At 47.0% G+C, this 14,301-nt stretch overlaps 1 protein-coding gene across 7 annotated transcripts in view; it reads left to right on the top strand.

Annotated features, from left to right (window-relative positions):
- The window catches only part of ARMC9 (armadillo repeat containing 9), a 146,921-nt gene that overhangs the window by 99,575 nt on the left and 33,045 nt on the right, over window positions 1–14,301 (top strand). For all 7 annotated transcript variants that reach the window (XM_077758062.1, XM_077758054.1, XM_077758033.1 and 4 more), the window contains one exon: window positions 12,683–12,787. In XM_077758062.1, the coding sequence (XP_077614188.1) occupies window positions 12,683–12,787 (105 nt within the window). The remainder of the gene's footprint in view (window positions 1–12,682; window positions 12,788–14,301) is intronic.

Here is a 14,301-nt window from a genome sequence, read left to right as displayed (position 1 = left end):
AGCCCTATCTCTTTCTTCCCCGACCTGCATGTGGCCACCAGACCATCTCCCTACAGCAGGGCTTGGGGCAGGCAGGGACACGAGCACTTGATTTCAAATTGGGGAACATTTTAATCTTTCCAGAAAGTACAGAAAATAATACAACAGACAGCAGTGGGCCCATCCCTTACCCCCTCCCTTTCTCCCAAGAATCAACCACTGTCCTGAAGTTGGGTTCACAGTTCCACGGAGGATTCTGTGCTTTTATAATATTGTTATGTTTCCGTAAACAAATATGCTGTTGTTTCATGGGTTTTAACTTTTCATAAACGGCATCATCCTCTATGCATCATTTACCAATTTGTTTTTTCCATGTAATGTTACGTGTTAAGAGATGTACCCACACCGATACATGTGGCCTGGTTCATCCATTTAACTGCTGCCTGGCATTCCCTTGGATGCTTTTATCTATTCTTTCCTGGGAGACAGCCAGCTGCTCCTGTGTTTCCCACGGTGCAGCCAGGAGCTTCCTTGCACGTGCGAATGCTCCTCTAGGCCTTGGCTTGCTGCGTCCCCGGGTATGAGAGTCTCACCTTTACCAGATCCTGCCATACTGCTCTCCAGAGTGGCTGAACTCATTTACACATTTACGTGCTCCCTCTTAAAAATTACTTCTGGGGGTGCCCGGCTGGCTTGGACGGTGGAGCATGTGACCCTTGATCTCCAGGTTGTGAGTTCGAGGCCCATGTTGGGTATAAAGATGACTTTATTTTTTTTTTAATGTTTTATTTATTTCTGAGAGAGAGAGAGAGAGAGAGAGAGACAGCGTGAGCAGGGGAGAGTCAGAGAGAGAGGGAGACACAGAATCTGAAACAGGCTCCAGGCTCTGAGCTAGCTGTCAGCACAGAGCCCTTCGTGGGGCTTGAACCCACAAACTGCGAGATCATGACCTGAGCCAAAATCGGACGCTTAACTGACTAAGCCACCCAGGCACCCCTAAAGATGACTTTAAAAAAATAAAATCTTGGGGTGCCTGGGTGACCCATTTGGTTAAGTGTCCAACTCTTGAATTTGGCTCAGGTCATGATCTCAGTGTTTGTGGGTTCAAGCCCTGCTGTCCACATGGAGCCTGCTTGGGATTCTCTCTTTCTGCCCCTCTCTCTGCCCCTCTCCCACACATGCACACTGCTCTCTTTTTTTCTCTCTATCTCTCAATAAATAAACTTCACAAAAATTAATAAAATCTTAAAAAAAAAACTATTTCTGCATTCCCCATTACCTAATAAAGTGCTAACAGTGGCATTCAAAGCTCTACTCACTGAAACCCCAGTCTACTTTTATCTTTTCTTTCACTACTAGGCTTATTTCTTCATCTATAAAAATAAAGATAAACAATGAGTTCATCTGTGGCACATAATGGACACACAAAAATGATAGTTCCCTTTTCTTCCTTTCTGTCCAGACAGTACCCACTTTCTCCTCCTTCTGGAGTCATGCAGAGTAAATCTAACCCAGAAAAGCTGGGTGGGGGTGGTGGTAAAGCCAGGCTAGGACCCTGTCTTGCTCTCTGATAGATATCTCCTTGGCAGGTCACTTTATTGTTGCAGCTCACTGGGGTCTTGGGTCAGATTCTTATCTCGTGTCTTGTGTGCTGCCCATATCTTCATTCCACGTCCAAGGTGACAGGGAATGGGTGGGGCCAGGCACAGAAGCCTCTCCGTACTCTCCCAGAGACCCTAGGAAATGACAGGTGCTTACTGACTATGGGACAGCGATTGGCTAAATCTGAATATGGAGAAAGTGGTTCAAGAATCAGACTGCGTGGGTTTGAGTCCTGCCCCATCACTTACCAATTATGTGGCCGTGGGCTAGTTGGTTAACCTCTCTAGGCCTCAGTGCCCTCATCTATAAAGGAGGAATATAAATACCCATTTCTTCAGCTGGTTGCAAGGATCACATGACATAATCCCTGTAAAACACTAGCACAGACTGGACGCATGTTAGCTGGTTTTAACATTAACATCGTAATCCAGAGCAGGCTGGATTGGAGCAGTGCAGAGTCTTCCAGAGCAAGGGCTCATCATGTGTAGCCCGGCCAGAGCTGGCACTGAGGCCGGTGAGCGGGTGGCCAGGGTGGAGCTGGGGTGGAGAACAAGAAGAGAAGGTGGGCACCCTCGTGCGTCAACAGAGGGGAAGGAGCCTGTTGCCAGTGCAGACTTCCAGCAACAGCGGGCCTGTGAGACTTTTCCTGAAAAACCGAATGAAATCAGATTCCTACCTTGCCCTCTGTCCCCACCTCACTCTGGGGACTTTAGAAACACTGACAGAGTCTTACTTGTCTAATCTCCTTCGCCTAGATTCTATGAGGACTTCAAGGTTTACCTAATGTTCAGAACATATGTGGTTTATTGAATAATAGTTTTTTCCTTATGACATTCTTGCTGACACATAAGAAAACACCTTCGTTATGTCAGGGGCGTGGTTTCCACTTCTGGGGTGGGGGTTTCTTGTTGGCGAGCCCTACCCTTGCTCACTCCCATTCGGTGGCACACCCAGGCTTGGTCTGGGGTCTCTTGCTCCCCTGAGCCCCCCACCTCCTGAGCATACTCATGGGACCCCTGTTTAGAAGGGACTACAGTTCAGGTTACCCGAGTCCACCTGTCTGTGTAAGGCATGGGTCTCCGGCCCCTGCTCTGCCGTTCGTTGGCTCCGGTATTTGACTTCCAGCCCTATGAAGCCTCCAAGCCTTTGCTGATGCGGTGTTCTCCATATCGGAATAAGCTCGCTTTTCACAGAACAACTATGCCCCCTTCTCCATATATCTTGCCGTTTTGACTTAGACTTCAGAAAAAGTTTAAGCAAGCAACTTGAGCAGCTAAAGCAATGGATTAAAAGAGTCAGGGAGGGGCACCCGGTGGCTCAGTCGGTTGAACATCCAATTCAACCGATTCAATTGGTTTCGGCTCAGGTCATGATCTCATTGTTTGTGAGATCAGGCTCTGCGTTGGGCTCTGTGCTAACAATGCAGAGCCTGCTTGGGATTCTTTCTCTCTGTCCCTCCCCTCCCTCTCTCAAATAAATAAATAAATAAATAAATAAATAAATAAATAAATAAATAAATCAGGGAAGTAAAGGGTGTTGGGTTTTCTCTGGTTTCTATCTATCATGTGGTTTGTTATGAACTGACCTGGTGGTTAGACCAGCTGTCATCACCCCAGGATACAGTCTGTGAATGAGGAAGTTGCTGTCTAGAACCACTTCTCAACATCACGATGAGTCCTCCAGGATCCAGGACCTACCTGCATCTGCAGTCCTGGGCACACACTCAGAGCACAGAAATGGAAAGTGTCCGTGCCACTAGGGGAAATATGTTCATTACGCTGCCCGCCCGCTTACCTCGATCCACCCTTTCTCTCCCACATGGAGTGATTTTCCCTCATTTTCACAAAGAGTGAGATTTACAATTCAGTGTTCTGAGAAGGTGTCTCAAATTTAAACTGCTGGTAGAAGTCTTGTAATTATTTCAAGTGGAAAACACACTTGATACTTTCACTTGTCATACGTAAAACCACTTGAATACATTCTGCTCTCCACATTATATCTGGAAGAATCTGAGTTTTCAAATGCATTTAGTGTGGTCAACCTTAGTTTTGTTTTCAGGCCAATTGCTCAGAATCTGGTTTGTCTGGAGTATTATGTATCTAAAGCCTCCAGTTAAGAATCTTGTAGTGTCATAAGATCACCGAGCTGCTACGGGGAAGCTTCGTATTAGAACATCTAAATTCATCTCAGCTCAAGTGCCTTTTTTATGAGGCATTCTTCATTTTCTGGAAGTAATCAGTTATCACTGAGCTGCCCCTTTAGTAATCTGATGCATTCTGCTCAAGTACATAAAGACCCGTAATTTTAGTAAAATTCCTCCCAACAATGGTATTTAAAACCCATCCTAATGAGGCATCTATTCTTGAAGCGTTTCCTTATCCGTCAGCTCCTTGGTCCACAAAGTAGATTTCAAAATATGTTTAATTTGGAATTCACAAGCAGCTGGGAAAAGTTAGCAGTGTGGCTGGTGCTGTGTTTTCACAGGGTGCCTTCCGGCCCCGGGCACCCAGCCGCTCACACCAGAGCGCAGAGAGTAAAACTCTTTCCATCTAAAGTGGCGGAAACTAATGGAAAGTCGTTGCTTCGCTCCCAGTAGACCCACATACACTCTAATTATCACGGAACGTCTCCTGGGTTTCTCCGTCTCAAAAAGTTCTTCGACATCCTCAGTGGTTTCAATCCACTTGGCACCCACTGAGAAAGTAGAGCAAGGGCCCCGCTATCAGCAAGCATCATTTCTGGTAGGCTCTCTGCTTACATTTCCCACCGCATCTAGCGCTTTCCTCTGCCTGCCTAAATCTCCCTCTGCACATAGTTTCCCAAGTGCTGCCGCAAACGGATTGAATAGCACTGAATTAAGCCTTTGCTTCTCTTTGTTAACTTGCATTTTCCGACTCAACTGGCCCGGCTCATTTTACGGGCGCTCTTTACATTTCAGAAGTCCCGACATGCCTCCGCTTCCTTTTCACTGATGGCAGTGTTTCTTAGGAAAACCGTGGCCGCCACTCGCCTCTGTCTATACAGTATACGGACTTTCAAAACTGGAGAACTTAAGAAATGTCCTGTCAGTAAGTCGTGATTTTTTTTTAATGTCTTTATTTTATTTTGAGAGACAGAGACAGAAAGCGAGCAGGGGAGGGGCAGAGAGAGAGAGGGAGACACAGAATCTGAAGCTGGCTCCAGGCTCTGAGCTGTCAGCACAGAGCCCGGCGCTGGGCTTGAACCCACAGACTGTGAGATCATGACCTGAGCCGAAGTCGGACGCTTAACCGACTGAGCCACGCAGGCGCCCCATTAAGTTGTGATTTTCAAGGAGGCCAGAAGATGGTCTCACCCGACAGATGGAGAAACTGAGACACACTGACAAGAATCATGTCTTTCCAAATTCACAGCCTCAGTACAACGCTTTCTTCACCAAGAACTATCAACTTAGCAATGATTGCCATGTCCATCTTCCTGCCTTTGTGCATTTTACATTAACCTAATATTCTTGGCGTGTCTCTTCCACATGCCGCCAGAGGAAACAAATTCTCCAGGCCAGCCGCGGAGCCCAGTTTCTTTCTCTGGCCCCGTACTCACATATTACACTGCAGTTCAATTTAACTTCCATTGAGCTGTTTTATATATTAGAGACCAAATGGAGGAATTGCCCTATGTTTCTAGAGGTTGGGGGGGCTATCAATTATTAATGAATTTTACTATAAATAGTTGTAATTGGGGCATCTGGGTGGCTCAGTCAGTTATGCATCTGACTTCAGCTCAGGTCATGATCTCGCGGTTCATGGGTTCAAGCCCCACATCGGGCTTTGTGCTAACAGCCAGCTCAGAGCCTGGAGCCAGTTTCAGATTCTGTGTCTCCCTCTCTCTCTGACCCTCCCCTGCTCACGCTCTCTCTCTCTCTCTCAAAAATAAATAAAACATTAAAAAAAAATTTTAAGTAGTTGTAATTAAACAACAGCAAAAACAGCTTCAACTTGTTTTAACTAAAAAAAGAAAACTGAATAAATATTTCAGTGACTCTCTTACTAGCAAGTTTAACTTGTGTTGAGAGTGTATGTGCTCATTTGTGTGTGTGTGTGTGTGTGTGTGTGTAGGTTGGTTGGCAAGGGAGTGTCTTACACAGGTACTTGCTGTCCAGGGAAAAGAAACACCCTTGCTTGCACTGGCTGAGGTTAGCCCCGACCACTAATCCTTTCATCGAAATGGAATGTGGACGTTTGTGTTGTTTCCTAACGTTTCACATTCCACCCCTGCAGGGAACTGGTGGATCACCTGTACCTCCGTGAAACTGTGATTCATATGCCCATTTCCAGCCAGTGCCTGCAAGGCTTTGGTCCCTGGAAACGGGATGAAATACTACTCCGCTGCCCAGACCTCCCTTGTCACTCAACCCTGACCACAGAGCCTGCTGCTTTTGTTCACAGAGAACAGCCATTTTCCTAAAATAATCCTATAATGTACACACTAGTCGATCGCTAAGATGTTGGCATCTTAGTAGACCAAGCTCTAAGCCACGGCGGCACTGTGACTCTCACCTCGCTGTCCCAGAGCTGACCTCAGGCAGGGCCTCGCAGGTAGCATTACCTTTAAGGACCCCGAGTGGAATTTCAGGATAGCGGGTACACTAGCACTGGGCTGAGGTGCCGACCCAGGCAAGGCAGCGGGAGGAGGAGGTAGGTGCCCCCCCTGTGGAGAAGGAGTCCGGACTGAGGCTGAGATTGCCCGAGAAGCTGGTGTTCTGGGGAAGACAGGAGCGTATTCTCTGTTTGCGATTAGCCGGGACAGGAAGGAGAGGGCTGAGACCCAGGGCTCCAGAAAGCTGCTGCGCCCCTGCCTTTCGCTCTCTGCCCTGTGGGACTCCATCTCAGCCAGGCGTGGGGACCCTTGGGCCTCAGAAGCCCCAGGTGATCCAGCCCCAGCCTCCTCAGAAACGGGCTTCTCTGCAGGGCCTCACATGGCCGAGTCCAAAAGATCTGGGCAGAAAGAGGCTGCCCCAGCTTAAAGTCTAGATTCCTGGCCTCCGGTCACGGTGGCCTGGTCACTTCTCTCAGGCTTAGGGTCCACAACAGACAAAAATGGGTGAGTAAAAGTAATCCAGACATTCTCCGTGAGAGCTTAAGATGTAAAGTGGAATGGACATAAATGCAAGTTGGATTCCTCAATGGTGCTGCCATACGAGGGCATCACATAGATGCCGTCGTATGTGAGCTGGCGGAGGGCGGGGGAGTGATCAACTGCCCAGGCCACGAGTAAGACAGTGCTGACTGATAGAGAAGGCTCTGTGTCTTCGGGGACCACCTAGAATAGTCTAAACCCCTTTTCTTAAGACAGCCTGCCCTAGGTGACATTATCTAGTGATGGCAGATGGCACTGTCCATCTGTGTGCCAAACGGAACTTAGAGAGATGGCCTGTCCCCAACAACAGCCCTGCCTGGAGGCAGCCCTCGCAGGAGGGTGAGCCTTCAGATCCCTTGAAAACTGACTCAGATCAATCAAATTCACAAAAGACCGGGGCACCCAGAATGACCAGAAATTGGTTGGAGAATAAGGACCAGGTGCACATGCTTGCAGAATAGAATAGAATGCTCTTTCTCCTTGCTGGCAAGTTTAGAGGAGCCGAACTGCAGGTTGTTGAGTAGGCAAGGAATCGGGGGAAGGGTTGATTCGATGATCTCAGGGACCGGCGTCACCAGACCCAGGGCATCCCTACGCCCCAAGGCTGGACCAGCTCTCGGACTGCCAGCTTCCTCAGGGCCGCATCCTCCCCTTTCTCGCTTCCATCGCCACCCAGCCCCCTTCGTCGACACATTCTTTCTTTAGGACATTGCAGGTCCGCCTCCCATTACCAGTTCCAGCAAGTGCTAGCATCTTGGAAAACCGTAGTATAATATCACAGCCAGGGTTTCACCACTGAGACCCTCAAGACCCAGAGGACCTCCAAGACCACCAGGATCCCTTTTACAGACACCCCTCCTTCCCTCCCACCCCCTTTCCTCCGTGACCCCTGGCGGCCAGTAACCTGTTCTCCAGTCCCACAGTTTTGTCATTTTGAGAATGTCATGTAGATGGAGTCATATGGTTTAGAACCACGAGGAATGGCTTGTTTCACAAACTCCCTGGAGATTCATCCAGGTTTGTGTGTATAAGTAATTCCTGGTGTGGGTGTGCCACAGTCCGTCTCCCCATCCTCCTAGGGAGGGACATCTGTCCTTCTCTGTTTTGAGTTATTACAAGAAAGCTGTTATGCACATTCATGTGCAGAGCTTTGTGTGACCATAAGTTTCCCTTTCTCTGGGACAAATGCCCAAGATATAATTGCTCGGTTGGATGTAGTTGCAGGTTCAGCCTATGAAGAAATTGCCAGACTGTTTTCCAGAGTGTCTGGACCAGTTTTGTGTTCCCACCAGCAGTGTGAGAGGGATCCAGTTTCTCTGCATCCTCTCCACCATTTCTTTTTTTGTTTTTTTTAAGTTTATTTATTTTGAAAAAGAGAGAGAGCAGGGGAGGGGCAGAGCGATGGAGAGAGAATCCCAAGCAGGCTCCGCGCTCTTAGCGCAGAGCCCAAAGCAGGGCTCAAACCCACAAACCGTGAGATCATGACCTGAGCCAAAATCAAGAGTCAGACGCTTAACCTACTGAGCCACCCAGGCACCCCCTTTTGCCCATTTTCTAACTGGATTGTTTAGGTTTTTTATGTTGAGTGTTGAGAGTTTTTGGTATGTTCTATAATTAGATACTAGTCCTTTGTCAGATATGTGGTTCTAAATCTTTCCTCTCAGTCTATAGCTTTTTATCCTCTTCACAGGGTCTTGCAGCAAAAGATTTTCCATTTTCAGTTAAATCCAGTCAATCAAATGTTTCCTTTTATAGAATGGGCTTTTGGTGTCAAGTATAAGAACTCTTTGACTCATGGATCTTTGAGGTTTTCCCCTGGTTTTTTGTTTGTTTGTTTTTTTTTATTCTAACAGTTGGATAGTATTACATTTGAGTCCATGATCCATTTTGAAATAACTTTTAGATAAGGCATGAGAGTTCGATTGAAGTCCATTTTTTTCCTATACATGCCACCTGCTTCAGCGCCATTTATTAAAAAGACAGCTGTTCCTCCATTGAACTGCTTTTGCACCTTTGTCAACAATCAGTTGGGCAGGGGCCGGGGCACCTGGGTGGCTCAGTCAGGTAAGCATCTGACTCTTGATTTTTGACTCAGGCCATGATCTCATGGTTTGTGAGTTTGAGCCCTGCATCTGACTCTGCAGAGCCTGCTCGAGATTCTCTGTCTCCCTGTCTCTCTTTGCCCCTCCCCTGTTCGCACACTCTCTCCCTCTCACTCTCAAAAAATATATAAACATTTTTCACAAATCGGTGGGACATGTTTGTGTGCATCTGTTTTGAGGTTCTCTGTTCTGTTGATCTGTATGTCTGTCCCTCAGGCACTACCACATAGTCTTGAAACCTGTAGCTATATAGTAAGTCTTGAAACTGGGCATACTGATTCTTCCCAACTTATTCTTATTTTTCAAAATTTTCTTAACTATTCTAGTCCTTTTTCCCTTTCTACATAAATTTTAGAATAATTTTCTGTATATCTGCAGAACAGTCTTTCTGGGATTTTGATAGAAATTACATTAAATTCATATATCAATTTGGACAGAACTGACAATTGTGTTGAGTCTTCCAATTCATTAACAAGGTAGGTCTTTTCATTTATTTAGATCTTCAGTTTCTTTCATTAGCATTTGATAGTTCTCAGCCTACAAGTCCCATACATGTTTTGCTAGATTTACACCTAAGAATTTTTATTTTTATTTTTTGTGAATTATAAATGATACTGTATCTTTAATTTCGGTGTCTTAATATTAAGTTCATCACTAGTATATAGAAATTGATTTTTGCATATTTATCTTGTATCCTGTGACCTTGCTGAACTCACTCACTAGTCTAGGATTTTTGAAGGATTCATTCCGTGGGATTTTCTACATATGATTTGCAGTCATAGTGTCTGCAAATAGAGACAGTTCTTTTTCTTTTTTAATGTTCATTTGTTTATTTTGAGAGAGAGAGTGATCAGGGGAGGAGCAAATAGAGGCAGTTCTAATTCTTCCTCTCTGATCTATATGCTTATTTCCTCTTTTTTTTTTTTCTTGCCTTATTGCTCTGGCTAGAACTTCGGGCACTATACTGAATAAGAACGGTGGAAGCAGGAATCCTTGCCTTGTTCCCAGTCTTAAAGGGGACACATCCAGTCTTTGGTCATTAAGTGTAATGTTAGCTATATGCTCTTTATCGAGTACCCCTCTTTTCCTGTTTTTCTGAGGATTTTTGTCATGTTGTTGAGTTTTTTCATGCTTTTTTTTTATCCATTAATATGATTACAATTTAATATTTTTTTGTATTTAATATTATGGATTACAATGTTTAAATTTTAAATATTGAACCAGATTTGCTCTGCTGGAACCAGCCCCACGAGGGCATGCTATATAATTCTTTTAACATAATTAATCTGTTGCTCCATTCTACTTGTTAAGATTTTGCTCAGGATTTTTGTACCTTTCTTTTAACTTGATTGATAAGGATTTTTTGCATTGTTATTCATGAAGGACATTTGTCTGTATTTTTCTTTATATGGTGCTGTCTTTGTCTGGTTTTGGTAACATAAACCTTCATAAAATGAATTAAGAAGTATTCCTTCCTGTCTTGTTTTGAAGACATATAGAATTGGTGGTACTTTTTTAAAAGTTTGAGACAATTCTCCAACAGGACCATGTAGGCCTAAAGATTTCTTTCAGGGAAACTTTTAAACTATGAAGCAATCTCCTTAATAGTAATAGGACTTTTGAAGTTATCTTAAAATCATATCAAAATTTCATATTGAGAGGCTTGTGACTGTGTTTTTTTTGTTTTGTTTTGTTTTTAAAATATTTTTATTTATTTCTAGGAGAGAGAGAGAGACAGCATGAGCAGGGGAGGGTCAGAGAGAGAGGGAGATACAGACTCAGAAACAGGCTCCAGGCTCTGAGCTGGCAGTCAGCACAGAGCCCGACGCGGGGCTCGAACCCACGAACCGCGAGATCATGACCTGAGCGAAAGTCGGACGCTTAACCGACTAAGCCACCCAGGCGCCCCATTGTGACTGTGTTTTTAATCTATGGTGTCAATCCTGTGTGTGTGGAGTTACTACTAGTGATCTCTTATCCTGTGATACCTGAAGGATCTGTAGTAATATCTCCATTTCATTCCTGACATTGGTAATTTGTGCCTTCTTTGTTTTTCTATGCTGGTCTTGCTAGAGACTTGATAATGTTATTAATCTTTTCAAAGAACCAGCTTCTTGTTTGACTCATTTTCTCCCTTGTTATTCTCTCTTCTTTTTCATTGATATCGGTTATCTTTATTATTTCCTTCCTCATGCCTCATGCTTGCTTTGAGTTTATTTTGTTCTTTTTCTATGTTGTTGAGATTTCCTAATTTTTCGTTTGTTTCAAGAATGTAATTGCTCATTGGAGCATTTTTGTGATAACTGCTTTAAAATCTATGTCAGATAATTCTAGTAGCATCTCCGTTGTCTTGATATTGGCATCTATTGATTATCTCTTTTTGTTCAGTTTGAGAGAGCTTCCTGTTTCCTGGTTTAATGAGTGATTTTTGATTTAAACCCAGATATTCTGAGTAGCATAAGACTTTTGATCTAATTTAAACCTCCCGTTTTAGCTGGCTGCTTCTGATACTGCTCTGGCAGGGGTGGGAGCTCCTCCTCGTTGCTGCTGGGTATGAGTAGAGGTCCGGGATTTACACTCAATCTCTGCTGACACCCAGGGGTGGTGGGGGGATGGAAGGAGGCTCCTTGTTACTGCAAGACAGGGGTGGGAATTCTGGATCCCTGCTCGGCCTCTACTAGTAGTATCTCTCTAGCCAGAACAGGAAGGGGCACCTCATTACACTGCCCACAGAGCCTCCCCTGACACCACAGAAACATGTGGGCAGTGGTGGCAGCCTTGCGTCCCCACCAGGCCTCCTCTGACACCATCAGAGCATGGAGAGGGAGTGTCTCGTGACTCCCACGTGGAAGACGCGCTCTCCACATGGTCTCCACTCTCACCTGGGGATGGGGGACCCCCATTACCGCCCAGCGGGGATGAAATTCCCCTTTCCTACGGGCTCTTCTCTCATATCACCCCAGCTGGGGATGTGGGGTGCCTGATGACAGCCCATTGAGGGCAGAAGCCTGGGCTCCCAGAGGCCCTTGCAGGTGTGGTTGGGATGGGTCCACTGTATTTTCTGTGGTGTTTGGTTATTTTCTAAAACTAATGTCATGCTAGGCTCTCCCTTCCTGTTCCTTCAGCTAGAGGAGTGGGCTTTGGGGGGACTTTTTGTCTTCACCTCTCACGTTGCTGGACTGCTGGCTTCTTCAGCTCAACGCATGGAATCTGTAAGGAACAAAGGAACGCCCGGAACTCTGCACCTTTCACTCCTTGTGTCTGCGGGCACCCAGCCAGTCGGCCTCCTTCTCTCTGTCTTTCAGGGTCTCTTACGTCTCTTATATATATAACGTCCAGTGCTTGGAGGTTGTATTTAGTGGGAGGAATAGGGAGAAGTATAGCCACTCCATCTTCCCAAAAGCAAAGCAGCTCTTCTCTCTTTGATGAGTCTTCTGACTTACTGACTGTACACTGGTTGAGAAGAACAAGCCTATCGTGTCCCGTTGCTGAAGGCCTGTGCGTGTGAAGATGCTTAATAGTTATTGGCAGACTGGCCTGGCGGTTCGTATGGTACCTTGACCTCACAGAGAAATGCTGACAGCTGTGATGGTGGGAGACCGTTAAGTGTCTTACTGAACCTCTTCACACCTGTAGCCGTGGAGGTGTTTGCTAGGTGCCCAGCTTCCTAAAGGGGGGGTCTGGTATTTTCCCTTACATCTTCACCGAGAGGTTATGAGCAGACGACAAACTGCTCCTGAAGCCGTTTGTTGCAAACCCGTCCATTGCTGTGGTTGGGCAAATGCCACCTCGTTCCATGGTGGGGGGTCCCCCTGGGGAACCAGCCCTCTGGGGATGTGCGGCAGGGGACCCAGAGCACTGACCCCAAGTGTCCTTTGAAACAGGAGGACCATGACACTATGGAAGCTGATCTGGACAAAGACGAGCTGATCCAGCCCCAGCTTGGAGAGCTCTCAGGCGAGAAGCTTCTGACCACGGAGTACTTGGGAGTGAGTACCACGTGACGCGGTGGGGGAGAAGTAGACACGGACCATTGATGCATTAGCCTTTGCAATGACACGTGACCGCGTGGTTTGGTCTGTTACGATCCTGTGTTTATTAACGTCCCGTGTTGGCCAGTTTGCTCCCAGCGTCCCTGAGCTGCACTGTGGCCCCAGCTACCTGTCACAGACAAGGCTGTCAGTGAACAGAGGAGAGATCAGGATATAACAGGAGGGCACATGTCAGCCTTCTTAACATCCAAAGGTGTGCCCGCCTCAGCAGACATCACCCACCTGTCCAGCTTCTTAATTTCCGTGTGCCTTACCTAGTAGAAGGGAAGATTGTGGCAAGTTTGGAAGTCATCAGCACACAGCTGATGGCTGAAACCATCAGAGCAGAGGCTGGAGAGAGAGAGAGTGAGGGGCTGCGGACAGAGGGCCCGAGCAGCATGTCAGGAGTGGGAGCAAGAAGAGGGGCCCCTGAGGACAGAAAGTGACCAGTCAGAGAGGCTTGGGGAGAACCAGGAGAATGTAGTGCCATGGGAACCAGAAGGCGTGGGGGGCGGGGCGGGGGAGGCTTCAGGATGGATCGAGCGGTCAGTCCAGGCATCTAAGAGGCCTGTGGCATCACACATCTGACATGGGGCCCTAATCTGAGCTCAGAGAGCTCCCCGCTGACTCATGATCAGCCAACTCTGGGAGCCCCTGGTTACCACCCACCAGCTGAACAGGGAAAGGCACGAATGAGGAGAAGGCTGCCGATTGGCCTGGAGAGAATAGCAATGTCAGGGGCCCGCGGGTGTCTCACAAAACCTTGATCAGAAAGCACATCAGTGAACAGGTGGAATGTTGGAGTGGGAGGTTTCTGAAGAGGGGTGCAAGGGCTGGGGACCCGTCCTCTCTGAAGCCCTGGGACGGACAGCAGAGCACACAGGAGCGAAGGCCATCGGCATTAAAAGGAACTCCTGGAATTTTGAAGCTGGTGTTTGACTGGGTCAGTCCCATGGACTCTGACATCTCCCATCAGTCAAGTTATGGCTGGAGCAGAAGGCCGGGGGCCAGTCTCTCTACAATTGGCCGGCGGGGACAGTGACTTGAGAAGGAAGAGAATGTGGGTGCAGGAGGCATGAGCCTCATAGGAGTAGACAGAAGCAGAAAGTGCCTTCCCGTCGCTGCCCCATCCTGGCCCTCCCATCTCACCCTGGGTACTGGTCTCCCTGGTCACCTGCCCCTTCCTCACCTGCCAAGGAATTTCCGGGGCCCCAGGCTGGAGTATAGAATCTGCTGGTGGGACGGGACGTCAGAGGACAACCAGAGGCCCAACTGTGGGAGGTTTGTAGGCAAGGGTTTGGGATTTTCTCTCAGCCTGAGCTGGGAGAGTCCTGGAAGCAGGGGAGTGACTCAGTTTGACTTATTTTAATGGGTGAACTTCTATTTTCATTCGGGTTGCAAGATGGAGAACGGACTATAGGGGGCAGGAGTGAAAGAAGGGAGATGACCCAAGGAGGCTCGGCTGGGGTTCT

Source organism: Crocuta crocuta, unplaced genomic scaffold (genome assembly GCF_008692635.1).
Source record: "Crocuta crocuta isolate KB4526 unplaced genomic scaffold, BGI_CrCroc_1.0 scaffold290, whole genome shotgun sequence".
Taxonomy (NCBI): domain Eukaryota; kingdom Metazoa; phylum Chordata; class Mammalia; order Carnivora; family Hyaenidae; genus Crocuta; species Crocuta crocuta.
Note: the sequence above shows the minus strand (reverse complement) of the source record. Positions and strands in the feature narration are given on the sequence as shown.